This window comes from Globicephala melas, chromosome 2 (genome assembly GCF_963455315.2).
Source record: "Globicephala melas chromosome 2, mGloMel1.2, whole genome shotgun sequence".
NCBI classification, from domain to species: domain Eukaryota; kingdom Metazoa; phylum Chordata; class Mammalia; order Artiodactyla; family Delphinidae; genus Globicephala; species Globicephala melas.
Window position 1 is genome coordinate 57,208,906 of NC_083315.2, and position 25,078 is coordinate 57,233,983.

The 25,078-nt window shown below is 40.1% G+C and overlaps 1 protein-coding gene across 1 annotated transcript; it reads left to right on the top strand.

The window, feature by feature from the left end:
* Positions 1–105: 105 nt before the first annotated feature.
* HYKK (hydroxylysine kinase) lies at positions 106–24,644 on the top strand. Its single transcript, XM_030874871.3, has 5 exons — positions 106–404; positions 4,748–5,098; positions 6,007–6,146; positions 15,294–15,477; positions 22,635–24,644. Exons 2-5 carry the CDS (start codon positions 4,753–4,755, stop codon positions 23,093–23,095), a joined length of 1,131 nt encoding a protein of 376 aa, XP_030730731.1. The 5' UTR covers positions 106–404; positions 4,748–4,752; the 3' UTR covers positions 23,096–24,644.
* The last annotated feature ends 434 nt before the right edge of the window (positions 24,645–25,078 follow it).

Sequence of the window (25,078 nt, forward strand, 5' to 3'; positions counted from 1 at the left end):
GGCGGGGCGGAATCTGGAAGAGCCAATCATAAACAAGAAATCCAGTTTTGTAGTGAGGTGGCCGAGTTCTGACTGGGGTGACCACCGAGAGAAGGCGGGGTGGGATTGCAGAAAGACCATCCGAAGCCCGATCTCGGAATTTCTGTTCGCAGCCTCTTAGGCCGGGGACAGGGCTGGAATAGCCCAGGTAGGCCTGGACGGGCCTCGCCTTCCAAGAGTCTGCGCTGATTGGCGGCGGTGGGATCTCGAGGAGCCAATCAGAAGTCAGGACTCTCGGTCCCGGACGAGGGGCGGACCCAGGAGCTGCGAGTCAGGCGAGACCTCCGAGCTAGAGCGGAGGACTGCGGCTACAGTCCCGGGCTGCTGGAGAGTGGGAGTCACCTCAGGACCTCGGGTCGTTGCGGGTGAGCTGGGTGGGGAAAGCAGAGACGAACCCCAGAACCCTCTGGGAGTCTGGCCCGGAGAGCAGGGAGGCTTGCTGCAAGTCGGGCCAGGAGTCATGAGCCTCGGGCTTCTCCCATCCTTGATCCACGTCAGACTCGCTGCGTAGGTGATGCGCAAGTCACCTTCCTCCCTGGATCGCACCTGTAACCCAGAAGGGCTGGGTTGAGATCCCAGAATTGGGGCGAAGGACCCGAGAAGCCATCTGGTCCAACTCTGCCAGACCTGTGCGGAGACCCTGACAGAGGGGAGGTACGGCGCCTGGCACTCACGGCCAGGTGTCTGGTGGGAACAATTTCTAGGGCTCGACAGGACCTCACTAAAGTAATAACGCTCTGAACTTGTGTGTCCTCCTTCTCCCTTATTTTCCTGACTCTTCTGCAGCCCGCTCGCCCACCACTCTTTCCCTCTCACCCAGAAGGAAGACACTCACAGCACCTGTTGTTGTCTTCTGAAAAACTACAGATTCTAGGGCTTCCCTGGTGGCGCAGTGGTTGAGAGTCCGCCTGCCGATGCAGGGGACGCGGGTTCGTGCCTCCGTCAGGGAAGATCACGCATGCCGCGGAGCGGCTGGGCCCGTGAGCCATGGTCGCTGAGCCTGCGCGTCCGGAGCTTGTGCTCCGCAACGAAAAACTACAGATTCTAGTTTCCCTGCCTTTCTGTTTCCTGATTCCCTTCGAGGGTAAACGGCCCCATGAGCCTATTGAGTAAAGGCAACCCTCCTTTCGTTAGTTCCTCTGATATTTAATAAGAGTCTGGGCTGGGGGTACAGAGATTTACTGGGTATAATCCTTGCTCTCCAACCTTGGAAGGGCATAGCAGAAAGAATTGCAGGTCAAGAAGGGCAATTTGGAAGACATGCTAAGGTAGAATTTACTAGACTTGGTAACACTTTGAGAGTGAGGGAGGGGAATCAAGAATGACTCCTGTTTATTTTCTGGTATACTTTACACAAAGTGCAGAGTTTAAGGTCCAGCTCCCCTGGTTGTAGGACAAAGGTTTTGAGATTCTGGCATAAGCCCTGGAGTTGGAAAACATTTGCTTCCTGAGTGCTTTCTCAGAAGCCAAGTGAAACACTGTTGGCAGGAAATATAGATCAACTACCTACAGGATTTGAGTTCCCTTCTTTGCCCCCTCCACCCATGCAAAAGACATTTGGTTAAGACAGACATTTCTTAACATATATTTCTCTGTATTTACTTACTTACAGCAGCTGACTTGATCTGTGTCATTAGTTCCATAATTTGGAGTCTTTGTAGACAAAGAAAAAAAGGCAAATTTAAGCTCAAAAAGAAAGAACTTTAGAAAGAGAATGTTAGCACTAGAAGGGATTTTTAGGGATGATCTAGTCCAACTCTCTTTTAGAGGAGATGTGAATAGTCAAAAATTTCAGACGCTAGGTATAAAATATGTTTTATTTCTCCCAGCAGAGCACCTCTTTTCTTCATTAAAAAAAAAAATTAAAAAAATTTAAAAAATTTAAAAAATTAAAAAAAAATTTTGGTAAAATACACTTAACCAGCACAACTTTTTGTTAACACCAGGCTGTCTTTTGATGGCTAGAGCTGCCAACATTGCTTTACATTGCTTTAGAAAACAAGGGAGCTTCATGTAGAGGCTTAACAAACCCCATTCAAGAATGTTACAGAAACATTTTCTAGACTGGAAGGCAGATTGGCCTTCACTAACTGCCTCTAAGCGTCCTTCCAACTTGAAGTATTTATAATTCATATCAAATTCAGAGTTATCCTGACATCTTTAATGCTTTAGGATTTGAAAAATTACTCCAGGATTTCGTCTTGAATTTAAAGCTTTAGTTCTTATTACATTCTGAATATGGGCCTTACACCTGTTTATAAATCTCCAGAAGGAATGTTAAAATCCCATGTGAAGTCTTAAGCCCATATACAATGTGACGGGATATATTGGTTCCCAGAAGTTTCAGGTGCAAAGATGGTTTCAAACCCCATTTAGGCTTTGTCACGTGTCTTTAGTAAACAAAATCTGAACGACTTAATTTGCTTCTGAAAGCAAATGCACTGGTCAGAAAGCAGACATGAGAAGCAATTGGCAAGAATGCAATAACTATAACAGGTGGTGGAAACCTACAGCGGCACAAGGGGCTATGCAAGTTTAGAGGCAGGAGGAATCACTTAGGTTAGGAGGATCAGGCAAGGAGGGATGGGGAGGGGACTGGCATTTGGGGTTTATACTCTTATCACTTGAGTCATCAGGCTATAGTCTTGGGGCTGAGTCAGGGAGGGGGTCATATAGGGGAGCCCTAGTGTGCCTCCCTGAATTTTATCCCTTTCCCTTCACTGGAATAAGTTGGACTTTGTCTGTCATAGATCTGAAGTGATTAGACATTAACAGGCATATGCTCTGATTTGGGGAGCTCTGAGAAAGTCCTAAGATCCCACCCCACCATCTGTCCTAGCCAGTCTCTCACAAAGCCTTTTTCTTAAGGTAAAATTTATATTCAGTGAGATTCACAGATCTTACTCTGACCTAAGTTTTAAGCTAAATTTTGACAAATGTTTACACCCATGTAACCAAAACCTAGTCAAGATACAGAACATTTTCCTCCCAGAAAGTTGTTCCCTCATGCCACCTTCTTGCCAGAAGCAACAGCTGTTCTGATTTCTATCAACAAGAGCTGTTTATGAGATTCTTTTTATATAACATTACATCCCTTGAACAGCAATCTAACTTGCACTCTAAAATGCAACCCATCCCCAAGATGTTATTAATTATTTACAATTTACTATGAAGGAAGGGTTGGAATAAAACTATTTTGGGAAAAGGGGGAGGCGAGATTGCAAAGATCTTAAATATTTGGGTCCTAAAGGATATTCAGAAGCCTTACATTGCCTCCTGTCTCTCTCTTCTCTCTCTTCTCTCTAGATATATATGTATATATATACACACTCAGGAAATATGCCAAGTATGTGCAGCAGAGGGTGGCATTATCAAGGGGAAGAAAACAGTCTCCCCCATCCTATATATCCAACTCATATTTACTAACTCAATTCAAATCCATCTTCTCAAGAATATCCCTAGGCTGTAGTAATTTCTGTCTCCCCTGAATTTCTACCACAGTTTTTGTAGATATTAATTTCATAGGGCATAAACTCAGAAGCACCTTTACTTTTTATAAGCGACCTTATTTATTTATTTATTTATTTATTTATTTATGGCTGTGTTGGGTCTTCGTTTCTGTGCGAGGGCTTTCTCTAGTTATGGCAAGCAGGGGCCACTCTTCATCGCGGTGCACGGACCTCTCACTATCGCGGCCTCTCTTGTTGTGGAGCACAGGCTCCAGACGCGCAGGCTCAGCGGCCATGGCTCACGGGCCTAGCTGCTCCGCGGCATGTGGGATCTTCCCAGACCAGGGCTCGAACCCGTGTCCCCCTCACTGGCAGGCAGACTCTCAACCACTGCGCCACCAGGGAAGCCTCCTTAATTTTTATTTTAAGCCCCTAGTCTGCTTAATAGTAGAAATTTTATTCTTTACAATTTAAGGTAAACTTAGTCACTTCAGTGATAATTCAGTCATTTCAGGTTTATACTCAATTCAGTGTTTTCTTTGGCATTCTATCAGTTTATCACTTACTGCCTTATAACTTGTTTTGAACAGCTTTTATGTTTTTTATTATTTGGGATATCTGTGACCATGAGTTAACTTTTCAGAGCCCTCTAAGTGCATTTCCTGTCTCCCACAGTGCTTCACGTGATGCTTTGCACATCAGCCCACCCTTCAAAGTATGTGCAATAAGCTAGATGATGACCTTTATAATTTAACACAGAAAAGTAAGATCACTGTATTTGAATTTATATTTTAAACCAAAACTGATGGTAATATAGTCCAAAGTACATAATTATGGATTAGGAGTCTAGAGGGCTGAGTTCTCACTGTAACTTTATATATAACTTTGAGCAAGACACTAACCTCTCAGGACCTAACTTCCCCCTTTAAATAAAGTTCATGGTACTGGGAGGGGTGGAGGAATTGGTGATACCAAGGTACTTTCCTGGTCTTCATTCTGTCCCTGGGAACATACCTTTTGCTTGAGAGGTGAGTTTAGAAATCATTTATGGTACAAGGATTTTTATTCACTGCTTTTTTATCTCATACACTCATTTAATTTTTTTAACTTTATGAGTGAAAATTCATAATCAAGAGAAATACAGAATCAGTACTGGGAAACATTATTGGTCTGTCTTAAGAAAAATATTTTAAATAAGTATATTCATTATATGTCCCTTTTCTAGTTTATTTGTTTGGGGTTTTTTTTTTTTTCCTTAGAAATAATGTCAAGTGGAGGTGGTCAGCAATCACAGGCTCTTACCAAACCCACTTTCAGTGAGGTACAAGCCTCTGCATTAGTGGAATCGGTATTTGGATTAAAAGTTTCCAAGATCAAGCCACTTCCTAGCTATGATGACCAAAACTTTCATGTATGCATTTTAAGAACCAAAGACACTACAGATGGCCCAAATGAGTATGTCCTCAAAATAAGCAACAGCGAGTCAAGCAAAACTCCAGACCTGATTGAAGTGCAGAGTCACATCATCATATTTCTGAGAGCAGCTGGATTTCCAACGGCCTCCATGTGTCGTACTAAAGGAGACAACTTAACCTCTCTCATATCAGTAGGTACGAGACTACCACTGGTTGTCACCTGTCCATGTGCATTACTGCATTTTGGCTACAAGTAGAAATATCAAGAACAGGTACGTCATTCCAAGTGTAGACAGGGTTACTTTTTCAGCAGTTGGGAGAAGCCACAGCATCACCCAAGTAGAGACTGGGGCTGTGATTCAGAAGTGGTTAGAGCCTGGGTCTGGTGTAACTCTTCTGCCTGGGAAGGATCTGATGGATGAACAACTAAAGGGACATGTGGAAACTAAGGGCACTTTTATTTTTAATTAGGAAAATAATTAAATATTTTTATTCATCAGATCAGCTGTATATTTCAGTGCTGTGATCTTGTAGAAAGAACACAGAATCAGGAATTTTAGATCCCAGCTCTGTAATTACTGTACATGTGACCTTGGGTACACAATTTAAATTCTTAAGGAAACCTCATCTGTGAAACTTGGTTCCTCTCAATTCTAAATGCTAAGATGTATCTTTCTTTTTTTCTTAAGATGTATCTAATAGAGCTCTCCAAGCAGCAGTTTGTCCCTAAAGAAGCCTGTGATTCTGAAACACTCATTTCTTTATCATTCCTTCCTCGATTTTAAATTTATAAAAAATGTTTTTTAGGCCTTCACTTACCAGAGCAGGTGATTTATGTTTAGAGCTAAGGCCAGCAGACTTGGGGCCACAGTTATGTTAGTATGTAAATGGCTGGTCCCAATGTCCTAATGTCTGTCTGTTGTACCTGCTTGCTTGATCCATTCGGCCCTGCTTCACAGAATCCTGCTGACTTGTCCTAGGTTAGCGTGTTTTTTCTCTTGTTCTGTATTATTCTTTGCAATAGTAATTGGAAAGGCAGAATAGCTTCTCCTCTTTTTTTTTTTCAAGAATAATTGACAGGATATATACTTCCATCCATCTAGATAGCGGCTCTGAAATCAAAAGCTACTTGGTGAGGCTGCTGACGTATCTGCCAGGAAGGCCTATAGCTGAGATTCCCAGCAGCCCCCAGCTATTATATGAAATTGGAAGAGTAGCTGCCAAGTTGGATAAAACACTGGAGGTAAGATCTGGAGTTTTATTTTGCTTATAAGAATTTTTTATGTGTTGGTTTTGATTTATTTTATTTTAAATACACCTAGGGTCAGACTCTTTTTTTATATGGCGCCTCTTAACGTGTTACGAAGGAAATAGGGTAGTAGGTACATACATTTTATGACAGTAAAAGATTTCTTTCTGCCCAGGTCTGTACTTTACTAGTCTACTAGCAAGATTACCTACATCTTTAGAAATCCATGGTATTCTTTATGCTGCTCACTGAAAACAGTCTGCATTCACAAATTAAAACCTGAAGTTTTCATCCAGATAAGACATAGCCAGACCTCTATATGAAGCAATAGCTGTGTTACAAATGGATTGAAATGACTTGTATTAAGGATGTTGTGGTCCTATAGAAATGGTACCTTATTTGACAAAGATTTTTCCAGACCTACCGAAACATCTTCATTTAATCAACAAATGTTCACTAAGTACCTCTTCTATGGCAGGCACTGCGGGAAAGGTAAAGATTCCCCTGTCCTAGAGGAGTGTGTTCCAGGGGGACAGATAGACACTTTCTTGAAAAAGTAAACAACAGTTTGTATGAGTAAAACATTTCCAATTACTCACTAAATCCTAGCCAGTCTACCTCTCAAATGTCTCTACAATCCACCTTCTTCTTTCCATTCCTGCCTCGACTATCCCGCCCTGCATTCAGGTGTTTTTCTCCTTCAATGTATTCTTTATACCAGTTCAGAGTTACTTTTTAAAATTACAGATCTGACTATGTCAGTTCTATAGTTAAAACCTTTCGGTGGCCTCTCACTGACTTCAAAGTAAAGGCCGAGGTCCTCAGCGTTTCTTTCAGACAAGGCACTGTGTGGCCTCATCCCTGCCTCTCCCCTGCTTAGTCTCATTGTCCATGTCTCCGCTTTCATGCTTCTCTTACCACCAGAATAGAACTTCCCGTCATTCCCTGAATGTGCCTTTCTGTTTCATGCATCTGTGCCTTTGCATATGCCGTCTTCTCAACCAGTAATACATTTTCCCCTGCACTGAAAAATTCCTACTTATCCTTCAACACACAGCTCAGGCACCACCTCCTCTGTGAAATCTTCCCTGGACCCTTCTTTCTCTTCCCAGGCTGTACGAAGAGGATCACTTCCTTCTCTTTGCTTCATCGGAACTTGTACATCTTGTCAACCCATATGATTCCGTGGGTTGACTGGCCTCTCTGCTCTTCTTGGTGTTAATTGGGGTCACTCATGCAGCTATATTCAGCTGGGAGTTCAGCTGCAGTGCTTCAGATCCTCTCCATGTGTCCTCTTCTCTTCACCTGGTGTCTCATCCTCCAGGATGGCCTTGAGCATCCTTACAACACAGCTGCTGTCTTCCAAGAGAGAGTGCCAAGAGGACAAGCCCCAGTGTACAAATGCTTATCAAGCCTCTGCTTGAATCATGCTAGCTCATATTCCATTGGCCAAAGCATGTGACGTGTCTAATCCCAAAGTCAAGCGGGAGAAGCTGCACAAGGGCATGCACACCAGGAGGCATGGTTCATAGGGAGTCATCAGGGTAACAGTCTATCATGTATGGTATTGTAATTTTGTTGCTTGTGCTTCCTGTTACATATGCTACATAAGAAGAAATGACCTTCTTAAGAAATTGGTCTACATCTTAATTACTCGTCTTTTATCCTTCATGTCTAGCAGTGTCAAACACATAGTACGTATTCAAGGAGGGCTTCATAAAAAAAAATTTTAACTAAAAAAAAAAAACTTTTGAGCTAGTTCTTAAAAGTTTCAAATCCATCAGTCAGTCAGAGAAAAGGAGGAAGGGTGCTCAGTGAAAGGAAAGAGCATGAAAAAATCATGGCAGTACAATGACTATGTTCTAGAACCTCTGAATAATTCACTGTGGCTGGAGTATAGGGGTTAAACCTGAGAGAGACAGGGGATAAAGTTGGAAACATAGGGTGGAGTCAGATTATAAAATATGTTACCATATATGACACTAAGGAGTTTGGACTTTGTCTTATTTGCTTGCTCAGTAGGGAGACTTGGAGGGTTTTTAAACAGGAAAAAAAATTCTAATTTATAGCCCTCTGAGGGCCCATATGATAGGTAGATTGGCAGAAAGCCAGAATGGAGGCAGGGAATGCATCTAGGAAGCTAATGCAGTAATCAGGAAAAAGCTGATTGAGGGCTTGAACCAAGAAAAGGTTCAAGATATATTTAAGAGACAGAGCCAACCAGGGCTTCCCTGGTGGCGCAGTGTTTGAGAGTCCGCCTGCCGATGCAGGGGACACGGGCTCGTGCCCTGGTCTGGGAGGATCCCACATGCCTCAGAGCGGCTGGGCCTGTGAGCCATGGCCGCTGAGCCTGCACTCCGCAACGGAAGAGGCCACGACAGTGCGAGAGGCCCGCGTACCACAAAAAAAAAAAAAAAAAAGAGAGAGAAAGAGCCAACCAAATTTGGTGACTGATTTAATGTTAAGTGTGTGAGAGGGGAAAGGACTGAGCAGGACATGGACTGTAACCTGAGTTTGCTGGGACACAGCTCCATTCTAAAGTAGGCAGGGTTCTCTCTGGTAGCAATCAAGTGGTTGCCTCCACAGCCTAGAACAAAGGACCAGAGGGAGGGGAAAATGTCAGAGATGGGGTCTAGAAAGTGTTGAGATCTGTGGAAGCTAAGGCTTCCTGCCGTACAGGAAAGCAGATCAGCCTCTATGCATTTCACGTGTGCTCCATTAGTACCCGGTGGGATCAGCCTGCCTGCTCCCACTCCCTGATTCTGTCCACAGTTTTTTTTTCTATCTGGTTGGTGCTTTAGAGAAAAGAGTAAGGTAGAAACTTAAGGAGAGTTAAGTGAGAGATGAGACAGGGCTGAGAACACTTTAACAATAAGCTTTAGGAGATTTTTTTAATTCTCTCTACCTTCAGAGACTTGATATTTATAGTCTTCTGCAAACAAGGGAAAAATTCTTTGGTATTTTATAGTAGAAGTGTATTTCTTGTAGGCAGCATGCACGTGAGTCCTGCTTTTTTATCCAATATGATAATCTGTGACCTCCAGTTGGGATGTTTAGACCATTTACATTTAATATGATTTTTTATATGGTTAGGTTTAAGCCTATCATCTTGATATTTGTTTTCTATTTGTCACATCTATTCTTTATTCTCGAATTTGCTTTTTTTTCTGCCTTCTTTTAGTTCGTGTATTTTTTTATTTCATTTAATCTCCTTTGTTGGCTTATAGCTATAACTCTGTTTATTTTAGTCATTACTTTAGGGTTTATAGACTACATCTTTAACATCACAGTCTATCTTCAAGTTATATCATTTCATGTATGGTATATGCACCTGACATAGTATACTTCTGTTTCTTCCTTCCTGTCCTTATTCTATTGTTGTCATACCTTTTACTTATACATTGTTATTATTTTTGTTTAAACTTTCAATTATCTTCTAAAGAGATTTAATTAGGAAAAAATGATATATTTGACTATATGGTTACCTTTTCCTGTGCTCTTCATACTTTTTGTAGATCCATATTATTTCCTTCTACCTAAAGGACTTCCTTTAATATTTCTTGCAGTGTGGGGCTGCTGGTAATGAATTTTTTCAGCTTTCTTATGTCTTTGTTTCACCTTCATTTTTTTTTTTTTTTTTTTTTTTTTTTTTTTTGCGGTACTTTGGCCTCTCACTGTTGTGGCCTCTCCAGTTGCTGAGCAAAGGCTCCAGACACGCAGGCTCAGCGGCCATGGCTCACGGGCCCAGCCGCTCCGCGGCATGTGGGATCTTCCTGGACTGGGGCACGAACCCGTGTCCCCTGCATTGGCAGGCGGACTCTCAACCACTGCACCACCAGGGAAGCCCTCACCTTCATTTTTGAAAGATATTTTCATTGGACATAAACGTCTAGGTTGACTGTCTTTTCCAACATGCTTTAAACACATTGCACTACTTTCTTCTCTTGCATTGTTTCTGATAAGAAATCTGCTGTCAGATGGTTCCTCTAAACGTAATATGTCCTCTGTGTGTGTGTGTGTGTGTGTGTGTGTGTGTGTGTGTCCTTAAGATTTTCTCTATCTCTACTTTTGAGCACTTTGATCATGATGTGTCTTGGTATAGTTTTGGTCATGTTTCTTGTGCTTGGTGTTCATTGAGCTTCCTTGAGTGGATGCAGTTGAAGCAGTTTGGTGCTTTTGTGTCTTGCTTTCAATACTTGCTGGGTGGGACCAGGGCTGGGTTTAGTCTAGGGACAATTATTTCCCGCTATTAATGCAAGACCCTTCTGAGTTCTCTACCCAATGTCCCATGAACTATGAGTATGATTGGTGGGAACAGGTGCTATTCCTGACCCTGTGTATCCAAGTACTGTTCCCTCTAATCCTTTCAGGTGGTTCTTTCCCCAGCGTTGAGTAGCTTCCTCATAGTCATACACTGATCTGCCAGATTCTCAAAGGGAACATTCTCCAGGTCTCTAGAGTGCTCTCTCTCTCTGTAGCAACCTGTTTTCTGGTCATCTATTCTGAAAACTCTAGCAGCTTTGGTCTTCCTAGAGACTCTGCCTCCTCAACTCAGAGAGTTCCCTGGGCTCTGCCTGGGTCTCCCCTCCCTGCACTTCCACCTCTATCAAGGCCAAAATCCGAAACAAACTCACCTCATTTGTTCTCCATCTCTCAGGGATCCCTGTCCTTCATTGCCTGATGTCTAGTAACTTTAAAACTATTGTTTTATATATTTTGTCCAGTGTTGTAACTATTTCAACCAGGAGGATAAACCCTGTTACTCCCTCTTGGCCAGAAACTGAAATATATATTACACTCGAAATATTTAGTATTTATTTACCTTTTTATCCCCAAATAGAAATAACTCTTTTTTGATTAAAAGCCCTTTCAGTGACTCATTAAAGAAAGTCAGATTAACATACAAAAAAAATTAAAGTTAATAGTAATCCCATCACCCCAAAATGAGTCACTAAACTATACATTCTGTGAGTCCGAGACCACACTATCCCATAGTTAGTGCTCAGTAAATGTTTGCCAATTGAAAGACTTTTCTCTATGTTGACAATAATTACCATTTCACCTTGCACTCTATTTGTTTATTCAATAGATATTTACTGAGGGTTTGGTTAGTAAATGTTTAAGCATTTCTGTCATAATAGTTTTCAGTTAATTTGGGGCAAATCCATTTGTGGACATCCATTAAAAACATCAATTTGTGAACATTAATATAATTTGGATTGAAGTAGCCTCTCCTAATTAAGTGTACAGTTAGGAAATTTTCTTCATATATTACTTTTATTTAGAAAGACCTTTGAATGGATTGGAAGGCTCAGGAAAGTCTCTCTACCATCCTCAGAATCAAATCTACAAAATGAGCTGTTGAGATGAGTGTCTGTTACAGAGGACTTCTTTATTACTGATCTTTCCTTCTACACTACCTGTGGCCTTTATTAATATGCCCGTTGCCATTGAGGTTTCAACTTTTGCTGCTAAATTCTGAAATGGAAAATACAGTTCTCAGGGGGAGATAGCACCACATTATTGCTGACAGTGAGTTCTGCTGTGTAGTTAACCACCTGCCACTCTGCTGTGCAACTTAAGTTGTCTCGCAGGGGACAGGGGAGTCCTAGAGGAAACCAAGAGAAGCATTTCCCACTAGGTATTATAATGCATTTTATCATGCTTTATTCCCATTGTTCATCCCCTCACCTAACCTCCCCCCATGGCTTTGCAGGTGGTAAGTTTTTAATTTCTGTATAAGCACTAGGAACCACGGAGTCTGCACAAGATACCACACAGGTGCAGAATTTTAATCCCAGGGGTGTGGCAGAGGCTGTGACTGCCCTGCTGGGGATGTGGCTGGGCCATTGAAGCTTCCAGTGACTGGGCAGGCCTGGGGGGCCCAGAGTACAAGGAGCCCAGAGTACAACGCAGTTCTGGTTGTTGCCATAACTGAGCGTTCACAAGTGAAGGGACCAACTGATCTGTACTGGAATTTGGTTGCTGCTTGGTTCACAAATGGGCTGGAGGTCAATCTTAGGAGATTCATTTAAGTATAAGAAAGAAGAAAATATAGGGTGGGCTTATGAGTGTGATCAGAGCTTCGTAGCAGAGGAAACAAGGTGCTTGAGAAATGGGAATTGGTGTGAGAGGTAGAGGGAGGAAGCTGAAAAGGGGTAGGTTTAGATAGGCTAATAAAGGGTAGTGATTAAACTGTCAGAAACTCAGGTTGGTGTGCTGAGGAGCCAAAGGATGGAAAGGCCAGAGAAATCAGGCACATAAGCTGCAAGGTTCACATTCAACAAACATTTATTGAGAACCTATTATGTATGAAATCTTTATTTCAGGTCTTAGTTTATCAACAGATGACTATGAGGTTGGTATTTTTTAAATTTTATTTTATTGAAGTATAGTTGATTTACAATGTGTTAATTTCTGCTGTATAACAAAGTGATTCAGTTATACTTGTGTATATATATTCTTTTTCATATTCTTTTCCATTATGTTTTATTACAGGATATTGAATATAGTTCCCTGTGCTATACAGTGGGAACTTGCTGTTTATCCGTCCTATATTTAATAGTTTGTGTCTGCTAATCCCAAACTCTCAGTCCTTCCCTCCCCCACCTCCCCTTCACCTTGGCAACCACAAGTCTTCCCTCTCTATCTGTGAGTCTGTTAATGTTTTGTAGATAAGTTCACTTCTGTCATATTTTAGATTCCACATGTAAGTAATATTGTATGCTATTTGTCTTTCTCTTTCTGACTTACTTCACTTAGTATGATAATATCTAGGTCCATTCATGTTGCTGCAAATGGCATTATTTCATTCTTTTTATGGCTGAGTAATATTCCATTGTATACATGTATCACATCTTCTTTATCCATTCATCTGTTGATGGACATTTAGGTTGCTTCCTAGGTTGGCTTTAGGTTGCATTTAGGTTGGCTATTGTAAATAGTGCTGCTATGAACACAGGGGTGCATGTACCTTTTCAAATTAGAGTTTTCTCTGGGTATATGACCCGGAGTGGGATTGCTGGATCATATGGCAACTCTTTAGTTTTTTGAGGAGCCTCCATGCTGTTTTCCATAGTGGCTACACCAATTTACATTCCCTGTGAGGTTGGTATTGATACCTGATCTCACTGTTAAGGAAACTAAGATCTGAGATATTAAGTGATAAAACCAGTTGAAACCCAGATCTGTCTGATTCCAAGTCCAGATCCCAAGTATTCTTCCCACTACTCCATACCAGAGTGGGATGCACGGGGTAACAGTGCTACCATTTTAGAAACTGACTCGGAGCCTTCCCTGAATGGATGGTTGCTCTATTGCAAACCAAACAAGAGTGTTATATTTTGCCTTCTTTAAAAATAAAAGTAATATATGCACATGGTAAAAGTATCAGTACTGAAGCAGTACTGAAAGGTGTAAAATGAACCTTTTTTCTCTCTACCATCATTTTCATTATTAGTTCCTTTCCAGTCCTACTCCCCAGAAGTCACAACTCCTAACAGTGTTTTTCAGTGCTTACTGTGTAGAGTATTTTTGTGATCCACAGTGACATTTAACACAGCAGATGGTCAGGAGATTCAAAACCATGTCATGTGAGGAACAACTGAAGGAACTAGAAAGGTTTACTCTACAGAAGAGACTGTGGGGCAGAAGTGCTGTCTTCAGATATCAAGAGGACAGTCATGTGGGGGAGAACTAATCCTGTTCCCGTGGCCCCAGAGGTCACAGTTGGAACCCATTGCATAGACACTATGGGAGAGGCAGCTTTTAGCTCTGCAAAAGAGAGAACACAGAGCCATCTCAATGAGAGTAAAAAGTACCTCCTGCAGGAAGTATTCAAACAGAGGCTACATGACCACTTAGCAAGGACATGATAATAGTAACAGGAGCATCAAGGGGAGGTTTTCAAACTCCAGGTCATGAGAGTGGGTGTTAAAATCAATTTAGAGGAACATTTTTAAAGAAATAGAATAAAGTGAAAAATCTCAGAATACAGCACATGTAAGGTTGTAAGTATTGTTACAGAAACTTTTTTCCCCTAGGTGTGTGTTACCTGTATACCAGGTTGCAATGTAAAACGTATTTCTTACTGCAAGTCATGGTCAAAAAAATTTGAAAGCTACTCCACTGGGTGGACACCAAGACCCCTTCAGGCACTCACTGTGTGAAAGGGGTCTGGACTGGAGTCTGCAGACCCGGGTCCCCCCTCAGCCCCATAGTGGCAACTCATCATCCTTCTCTGAACTTTTCTTCATTTGTGCAATGATGGTCAAAGCCATTTAGAACTTTAGATAGAGTGGTCAACATCTAAAGGCCTTTCCAATTCTAGAATTGTCTATGCTAAGAACATTCATTTATTCAATAGATATTGCTTGAGCAGTGCCTTCTATGCGCCAGGCACTGTTCTAGATGTGGGGATACAGAAGTGAACAAAGCAGGCCCAAAACAAGCTCCTGACCCTCATGGAGCTTACGTTCTAGCAAGAATACCAAGGTAAGTAAGGGAATCATGGTGACTGTTAGACAGCATTTTGTACCAAGTGCTTACAAAGAAAAAATAAGCAGAGAGGAGGGATATGAAATATTGGAGAGAGGGTTGAAATTTTAGATGGAGTGGTCAAGGAACCCTCCCCCAGAAGGTGATTTCTGAGTAAAGACCTGGTGGAAACGAGGGCATTAGCCATACGGATTCCTGGGGTCCCCAGGAGGAAGAAACAGCAAACGTAAAAGGGTGGGAACGTGCCTGGCATGTTCCTTGAACAGCAGGGAGGCCAGTGTCAGTGTGATTAGAAGAGAGTGAAAAAAAGTTGTTGAAGATGAAGTCGGAGAGGGAGCAGGGGGCCCAGCACAGAGTTCTTTAGAGCTGCCTCCATTCCTTTGGTAGGCTGCAGATGGTGACACCTATCTTTGCCCAGTTGTGAGGGTCGGGGAAGATGGGAATGTGTTCTCAAAACTATGAGATCCTCTAGAAATAGGATGTTATTACCACTTTGTGGATGAAGGTAAATGGAGCAAGTCAGTGACCATGAGAGAATGCCAGCTCTTTCCCTAAGGCACACCCAGCCCACCCTTTGGAGGGTGCGGACCTCTCCATAGTGGTTGTGCTGTTAAAAGTCTAAGAGTTTCTTTGCTTTTGATTTAGAAATTCCATCACCCAAAGTTAAGTAGTCTTCATCGGGAGAACTTCATCTGGAATCTGAAAAATGTTCCTCTTTTGGAGAAATACCTGTATGCCTTGGGCCAGAATCGGAATCGAGAGATTGTCGAACAGGTTGTTCAGCTGTTCAAGGATGAAGTAATGACCAAATTAAGTCAGTTTCGAGAATGTGAGTATCCCCCCATTCAAATCAGTATTTTTCTTGATTTTTAAATTGTCAAATTTCAAACCATCAGCAAAGTATGGAGGTACAACTTAGCTTTATCAAATCTTAAAACTTTGTCAGATTTGCTCCTGTTGCTTTTAAAGAATAATACTTTCACTTCCCTTAAAATTGCTACATTTGAAGCCCCCTCTAAACTTTACATGATTCTACCTCTCCCCTCCCTACTAAATTTGCATATGTTTTAATATTACTACATATGTATATATTCATAAATTACCTACAGTAGTATTTTGCATGCTTTCAAACTTTAGATAAATGGCATCACACTGTATATTATCATTCTACAACTTGCTTTTTTATTCAACATTGTTTTTCAGATTGATCCATTTAATATGTGTAGTTCTAGTTCATTTAGTTGGTTAGCTTTAACTGCTGAATAATATTCCATAGTGTGTGTGTGTGTATGTGTGTGTGTGTTCCATAATTTATTTTAATGTAATTTTTTTGGGTCTATCCTCTTGTTAATGGAATTTTAGTTGGTTCCTTTTTCTTTTTCTGTATAAATGATGCTGCAGTGAGCAATCTAGGGCATATCTCCTTATGCACATGCACAACAATTTCTTTAGGGTGTAACAAACCTTCTGACCCAGAATGAAGTACTGGTCAAAGGGCAAGGAACTGAGGGGGCATTTCTAGTAAAGCCGAGGATAGGCTTTGAACATCCTTTTTGTCCTCTGCTTTCTGTAATAGTCAGCTCAGGCTGCCATTAAAAAAACACAAATGACTGGGTGGCTTAAACAACAGAAATGTGTTTCTCATAGCTCTGGAGACTAGATGTCTGAGATCAGGGTGCCAGCATGGTCAGGTTCTAGTAAGGACTCTCTTCTCTCTGTGTCCTCCTCATATGGTGGAGAGAGAGCCAGCAAGCTCTCCAGTATCTCTTCTCATGAAGACACTAATCCCATCATGAAGGCCCCACACTCAGGATCTCCCCTAAACCTAATTACTTCCCAAAGGCCTCGTCTCCAAATACCATTGCACTGAGGGTTAGGGCTTCAACATAGATTTGCAGGGAACTCGGGGTAGGGGGGTGAGTGGGCACAGTTCAGTCCAATGGCACTTACTTTGTGTAAACACAATGTGGTAAAAAAAAAAAAAAGGAGTTGATTTTTTTCCCCCTCAAACCTGTTTCTCCCTCCCAGTCATCTTCATTCCATTAAAATAGTATCCACCATTCGCTTAGTTAATCTGACCAAAAACCTACAAGTCATCAGCTTGACTTTGTTCTTTCTCCCACACTTCACATCCAGTCAAATTCTATCAGTTCTAACTTCAAAGAATACCCTACTTCTAACCCTGTTCCCCACATTTACTACCACCACTTGGTCCAAAATACCATCATTTCTCAAATGGATTATTGCTGTAGCCTCCTAACTGGTCTCCCTGTCCCGTCTCCCTGCAGTATATATTCACTTGTGTCTTACCTTTTTTTTTTTCTTAATAGTACTTCTGTAAGATTATCCATGTTGTTGCATGTGGCTATAGCTTATTTTTAAATTTTATTACTGTAGAGTGTGTGATTCATAAATATACCACACGTTAGCTATTCTACTTTTCAAAGATATTTGAGTTCTTTCCAGTTTGGGTCTGTTAAGAACAGTGCTCTGTGAATATTCTTGTGTCTCTTGCTATACATGTTCATGAGTTCTTTGAGTATATGACTTCATGAGCTCAGGGGTAGGATTGCTGAATCATAGTTCATGTCCATTTTCAACTTCAGAGATAATGCCAAACAAGGTGGCATTATTAATGCCAAGGTGGTTGTATGACTTTGTACCACTACTAGCAGAGAATAAAATTTATATTCCTCTACAACCTTGGTACTATCAGACTTTAATTTTTGCAAATCTGATGTGTGTGTAATGGTTGCTTATTGCGGTTTTAATACACATTTCCCAATTATTGGCCATTTGGATATATTCTTTTGTGAAGTGCCTATTCAAGTCTTTTGCCTGTTTTTCTATTGGGATTTTTTTCTCATTGATTTTAGAAGTTCAAAATATTTTCTGGATACAAGCCCCTGGTTGGTTATATGTGTTACAGATATTTTGTTCCATTCTGTGGCTTGTCTTTTCACTCTCTTCATGATATGCTTTGATGAATAATCCTTAATTTATTGGTTGAAAATATATCAATCTTTTACCTCATGGTTAGTGTTTTCTGCAAGAAATTTTCCCTACCTGTGGTCATGAGATATTACCCCATATTATCTTCCTAAAGTTTTAGTTTTTTGCCTTTCATAATAGGCCTATAATCCATCTGGAATTTATTTTTATATATGGTGTGAATTTTTCTTATGGCTGATAAATTTTCTCACCAACATTTATTGAAAAGCCATGTTTTTCCTTTTGTTTTCCAGTACTACCTCTGTTGTAAATCAAATATGTCTTTGGACTCTATTTTACTCTATTGGTCTATTTGTCAGTCTCTGCACCCATACCACACTGTGTATCAGCTAGGCTAGGTCATGCTGCAGTAACAAATAACCCCCAAATTCTTGTGGACTATAATAACAAAGGTTTATGAGTTCCAACTCAAGCTGCAGGTCTATCATGGATTCACTAGGGCTCTGTGTTTTCTCACTTTGGGATTTAGACTGATGGAACTTTCATCAACTGGAATGTTGCTATGGGGAAAGAAAATGTAGTAAATTGTACGCTGGATCTTAAAGCTTCTGCCCTGAAGTGATGTCATTTCTGTTCATATGTAAGTGGCCAAAAAAAGCCACACGGCCGCATACAACTTTTGGGGAAGCAGGGAATTGCAACCCAGCATGTTCCTAGAAGGAAGATAACTGGAATATTTTTGCGCATACCTAAAGATTACCATAGTATCTTAATTTCTTTAACTTTTTAAGTCTTCATATCTGGTAGAACATGTCCTCCCACCTTCTTGTTCTTCTATAAGAGGGTCTTGAGTATTTTTGGTCCTTTACATTTCCATATCAATTTTGGAATCAGCGTGTCATGTTTAAAGACAAATTTTGTTGAGATTTTGGCTAGATTTTGGCTAGAATTGAATCTGTATACACATTTGGAGAAAATGGGTATATATATTTATATTATAAGATTGAGTAAGATAATCCATGAACATTGGTCTACCTCTCCATTGATATAGATCAATAAAAGATATATATGATGAAATTTTTGATTGTCCTTTTACTGTTGACTTCTACTGTAATTGCATTATGGTCAGAGAACGTATTTTGTATCAGTGCTTTCGAGTAGAATTTTCTTCAATGATGGAAATGTTCTGTATTTGTGATGTCTAACACACTAGCTTTTGTGTGGCTACTGAGCACTTGAATGACTGGTGCAACTAAGGAATTGGATTTTTTATTTTATTTAATCTTAATGAATTTAAATGGTAACTTGTGGAAAGTGGCTACTATGTGGGACAGAGCAGCTCTATATGATTTTAGTACTCTGAAATTTGTTAAGATTTACTTTATAATGAAGCATTTGGTAATGTTTAAAAAATGGTCCCTGTGTGCTAAAAAGAATGTATTTAGTAGGTGCTGGGTACAGAGTTATACATATGTCCAGTAGGTCAAATTTGTTAATCATGTTGTTTAAGTTTTCTATACTATTGAGTTATCTTTTTGTCTGCTTGTTCTAATAATTATTAAGAAAAGTATATATAAAATCTCCCAGTCTGATTGTGGATTGTCTATTTTTATTTGTATTTCTGTCAAATTTTGCTTTATATATTTCAAGGCAACATGCATATAAAAGTTGAATTGTTGTCTTACTAGGAAATTGTATCTTTTATCAACATAAAATATCCTTCTTTATCTCTGCCACTGTTTTCTGCCTTAATGTCTACTCCATCTGACATTATATAGCTATCCCGTCATATTTTTGTTCTCTTGATTTTTTCTCTTTTCCATTTTTTCTTTTCCTTTTTGCCCTTCTTTTGAGTGAATTGTTTTTGTGCTTATTATTTTTGTCTTTTTTTTTCTCTCTCTCCCACACTTTGAAAATTATATACTCTCTATTCTTTGAATGATTACCTTAGGAATTCTAACATTTGACTTTAACTTATCAAAGTCTGATATTATTCAAGACAATACAAGGACCTTAAAATACTTTCATTCCATTTATCTCTTTCCTGACCCATGTGCTGCTGTTTTAGTAAACTTTAATTCTATATTTTTACCACAAAAGACATTATTATTTTTGTTTTAGAGTCTAGTTTATTTAGATTTACTTATATATTCCCTTTTTATCTTCCAGCACCCCAAACCTTCTGTCTGGAGTTATTTTATTCCTGCCTGAAATACAACCTTCTGAATTTCCTTTAATGCAGTTATCTAATGGTGAACTCTCTCTGATTTTGTCTGAAAATGTTTTTTATTTTGTCTTCATCCCTGAGGAGATTTTCACGGCCTATAGAACTTTAGATTTCATGGGTTTAGAATTTTAGAATTCCACTGTCTTCTAGCTTCCATTGCTGCTAAGAGGCCAGCTGTCAGTCTGTTGCTTTTGTCTTTTTCTCCTTTGGGATGCTTTTCAGATGTTTTCTTAAAATATTTTTTTTTCTTGATCTACTCAGGTTTCTCAAATCTGTGTGTGTACATGGTCTTTCACCATTTATGGAGAATTCTTGCCTCTGCACCTTTCTCTCTTTCTTCTCCTTTTGAGACTCCAATTAAGCTCATGTTAGACCTTCTCACTGAATCCTCTGTGTATATTACCTTCTCGCGCGTGCGCGCGCACGCGTGTGTGTGTGTTAATCTTTTTCTCTGCCCGTGCTGCATTTTCAACAATTTTCTAGTTTATCGATTCTCTCTTTAGCTATGTCTAATCTCTTAAACCCAACCATTGTGTTTTTAACTTTTTCATTGTATTTTTCAGTGTTAGAAGTTCTTCTTGATTATTTTTCTAGAGTAACTGCCTTGTGGCCAGAGAACATACTCTATATCAGCACACAGGGAAATAAGGTATCATGAGCAAGAACAAGAAACTGACTATAGACACTGAACCAAAGACTTCAGTAACTCGAATGATCAGGCACAGAATATAGTCACACAGCAGCCTGGTTTGGCATTTGGTTTTAAGGCTATATTTTTGTCCTTCTGCCTCCTTGGACCTGCAGTAGTCTAAACAGTGGGTTGTAGCAGATTTTGTCATCCTTTTAAGAGTTGGGAAACCCTCATCACTGCCTTCAGCTTCATGTGGTGAGTCTGTTTCCCAACCAGCAGGTAGCATTTTAAGTTCCTTCTCCCAAAGGGAGAAAGCACACTGCTGATCTGGAACACAATAGACAAGCCTGTGGCTTTATTCCTGCTCACTGCACTGCTTGTGCTTGGCATTTCTATTCTGTTTTTAGTGTATAAATCTATCTTGGTTTTGAGGCTGGCTGTATATTTATTGTTTTCTCTTTTTACTTTTATCATTGCTATGTATATTGGGGTTATCAAAGAATGAATTCACTCTGCCAACTGGATCAGAACTCTTTCTTTTCTTTCGTTAATTCTCAAATTCAACAACTTTTGTCATTTTATTCCAAGCATTGAGTAGCTGTATCATTTCTTAATAGGCCATTGGACATGTGAAGAGAAGCAACAAAATGAGAGAGGTCCTTGCATATACAGATTGCATTAGTGAAGTAACATTTCATTGATTCTAAAATGCCATTTGACTGTACAAGATATCCAATTACTTTATGAACCTCTAGGAAGAAAAAATATTGCCAGTGAAACTATGACATGGCATCAATTGTATGATGAACCCCCAAATCAGAAGCATGTAGTTTACAGTAATATTCATTGCTTTTACAGGCCACCAACTGTGCCATATCACTTAACATGAATTACACAATACTAACTCATATAGAAGAAATCAACATTATATTTAGAAGCTAATATTGTGGACTTTATATCACGTACTTATTATAAAGTACATGACTAACTGCTTCAGTAGGCGTGGACATCCCCATCTCCTCCTAATCCTCACTCAGAGGTTTATTTATTTATTTAATAAATTTATTTATTTTTGGCTGCGTTGGGTATTCGTTGCTGCACACGGGCTTTCTCTAGTTGCAGCGAGCAGGGGCTACTCATCGTTGCAGTGCGTGGGCTTCTCATTGCGGTAGCTTCTCTTGTTGTGGAGCACGAGCTCTAGGCGTGCAGGCTTCAGTAGTTGTGGCTCGCGAGCTCTAGAGCACAGGCTCAGTAGTTGTGGCACACGGACTTCGTTGCTACGTGGCATGTGGGATCTTCCTGGACCAGGGCTCAAACCTGTGTCCCCTGCATTGGTAGGCGGATTCTTAACCACTGCACCACCAGGGAAGTCCCCTCACTCAGTGGTTTAAATCAGTGCTTCTCAAACTATCCATGGTAAAAGTTTGGGGTTTTCTCCCAACCCACTGCAGCCTGATACATGGCCCTACTATTCAAGATTAGATCACGGATCACACCACATATGACTTACCATGCACATTTGACAACACCCAAACTGGCCTATACTGTTAATGAGATAAGGCCCCTGTCATACTCTTTGATGAAAAACCACTATGAAATTATCTAAACAGTCTCAATTTCTGTTTTTATTTGATGCAGACTAATAACAGATTGTGGGCCAGCACTAGCCACAGGCCCCCCACTTTGAGCGGTACTGTCTTAAAATAACACCACCTATTCCAGTAATCAAAAGACTGGACATTCGGAATTACCTTGTCATCAGAAATTTCTTTTAGAAATCCTAGGTTAAAATAAAGGCACATCTGGTTCATTCTAGGACTCTTTGCTTCTTATAATAATATGAATACACACACACACGTAGGGGCGTGTGTGTGTGTATACAGGTCTTTTCCCTTTACTTGGCTCATAGCCAAAATCAGGTGTTCACAGTGACTACAGTCTTCATCTTCTGGCCTTGTATTGATGAGAAGCAAAAGCAAAAACAACCACCAAAATTAACTGCTTTTATCCTTTTCAGAGGAAATTATTTTATTTCAAGAAAAAGAGGGATTAGCTCTTTATCTCTGACTGCTTATCAAATTATCTGAATGTCCATACCTGAGGAAGAGAAATGGAAAGAGAATGAACTAGGGTATTGAACAACTGTTTTTACTTGGCTTGATTTTTCTCCTTTCAGGTATCAATCATGGAGATCTTAACGACCATAACATTTTAATAGAGTCCAGCAAGTCAGCCTTTGGAGATGCTGTATATCAAGTGTCTGGGATTTTAGATTTTGATGACATGAGCTATGGCTACTATGTGTTTGAAGTGGCAATCACCATCATGTACATGATGATTGAAAGCAAGACTCCTATACAAGTAGGAGGTCATGTCCTTGCAGGGTTTGAAAGTGTAGTCCCACTGACACCTGTGGAGAGGGGTGCTTTGTTTCTACTTGTTTGCAGTCGTTTTTGTCAGTCACTTGTCTTAGCTGCATACTCTTGCCAGCTATACCCAGAGAACAAAGAGTATCTCATGATTACTGCAAAAACTGGGTGGAAGCACTTACAGCAAATGTTTGACATGGGCCAGAAAGCTGTAGAAGAAATCTGGTTTGAAACTGCCAAGTCCTATGAATCTGGGATCTCCATGTGACCAGACAAAAATGCACACTAACTTGGGTAATTAAAAACCAATAGGACCAAATCTAATTCCATAAAGGGTTTCCCTGCATAATTAAAGATGAATTGATGAAACACTGCAATGCACATGAAACCACTAAGGTCTTCTAGCAATTTCATGACCATTTTTTAAACCTAAGAAAGTACTACATGAACAAGCATGTCTTTCTATGGGTCTCACTTGCCTTGTGTATCAAACATGTAGAGTGATATTCTGAATCAGATAATCTCTCAAGGTCTGTTGCAGCCCTGAGATCAATGATTTTTTTAAACTTTGAAAGGAATATATATGTATAGACATATTCACATATTTTAAATAAGTGGATGTAACACACATACCTAGTTAACATATCACCAATTCTATGAAGCCTTCTCCCAACTCTTTGTTGTCCAGAATCCCATTGTACCCTGTCTTCTGTATGGCACATCACTTCGTATCATGGATGATGGCTGTGTAGTCATCTAGCCTAAGAGCTATTTGAGGTCAGAAACCATGTAAAACTTTTTTTGTCTTTCATCCCTTTTTACACCTGGTATAGTGCTTTTCCCATGGTCTTTAAAAATATTTACAAAATTAATGTATCCTAGAAGAAAGGCTGGAGAAAATAAGGCACACATAGTGCCTTAGGAGGAAACACAGATGGTATTCATAAGAGAAAGCTTTAACTTGTTTGAGAGAGCAATTGAAACTGTAACTCCAGAGATATATGCCAGAACTCACTGGAACTGCAAGTAAGCAAATAACACACCCAGGCAAGGCCACTAACTCCTGAAGTACCGAAACAGTTTTCATATCGATACTAAGAAAGACCCTAAGCAGATATTTTAAAATTCTCTACAATTTATGTTCCTTTTCATAGGAATATGTAATATTGAAGAACATAGCTCACATGTACTACTTGACTTTAATCATACCACTGTATTTCCTTCACTGATTTCTCTTCATGTCCCCCTTAGTATGATATAGTAAATAGCTGTTTACTTCTTGTCATTTTAACCCTCCATTCTCTAGAGATGACTCAAGTCTAGAACCCTGTCCATTCAAACACCTTCTCAGTAGTTATCTCTTTCCATATACATGAGAACACATTGATTCTGTATCTCTCCATCTAATGGCCTACCTATAGAGCTATCTATACTCGCCAAACTAGGTCTCTCTCTGAATTTTCTTGTATCACTCTTGTATCATTCTTATATTCACCTTTAACTTTTCTGTACTTTAATTTCCTTATCTGTAAAGGTGAAGTAGTACCTATCTTATAGTGCCTGTAGTACCTCATAGAGTTAGAGTTCTTAGAAATTAATGCAAAGTTCTTAGCACAGGGCTTGGCACATAGAAAAGACTTAATAAATACTTACTAAATGAATGAACCAGGTTACCCAAACTCAAAATATTGGAGAAGTTTTCTTTTTGCCTCTCTCATATTCAATCAGTGATCTGATTCTTAGGAATCAGAATTTTAGATCAGTAAATGATGATCAAATCCCTGTCCTTCCTGCCTTACTGTTTAACAATAAATAATAAAAACAAATATTTATTGAGTACTAAGTATTTAAAAGAAAACTCTCTCTACTCTCACAACACTTCTGACGCTAAACATGTGGAGTTTTCCTTCGCATTAAGCAATCCTGACACCAACTGTTTGGAACTAGAGCAGACCCCCAGGTTAAGGGCTCAGTCCCACAAAACTGCCTCCACTTCAGATGCCAGCCTCAAGTCCTAGGTTGTACTTCTGTAAGTTGGGGCTTCCCATGACCCCCTCCTCAGGTTCTATAATTTGCTAGTACAGCCCAAAGAACTCGGGGAAATGCTTACTTATGTTTATTAGTTTATTTTAAGGGTATAATAATAAATGGACAGAGGAAGAAATACATAAGGTGAGATCCAGAAGGATCCTACGCACAGAAGCTTCTGTCTCTGTGGAGTTGGGGGTGCACCATGCTCCCGGCATGTAGA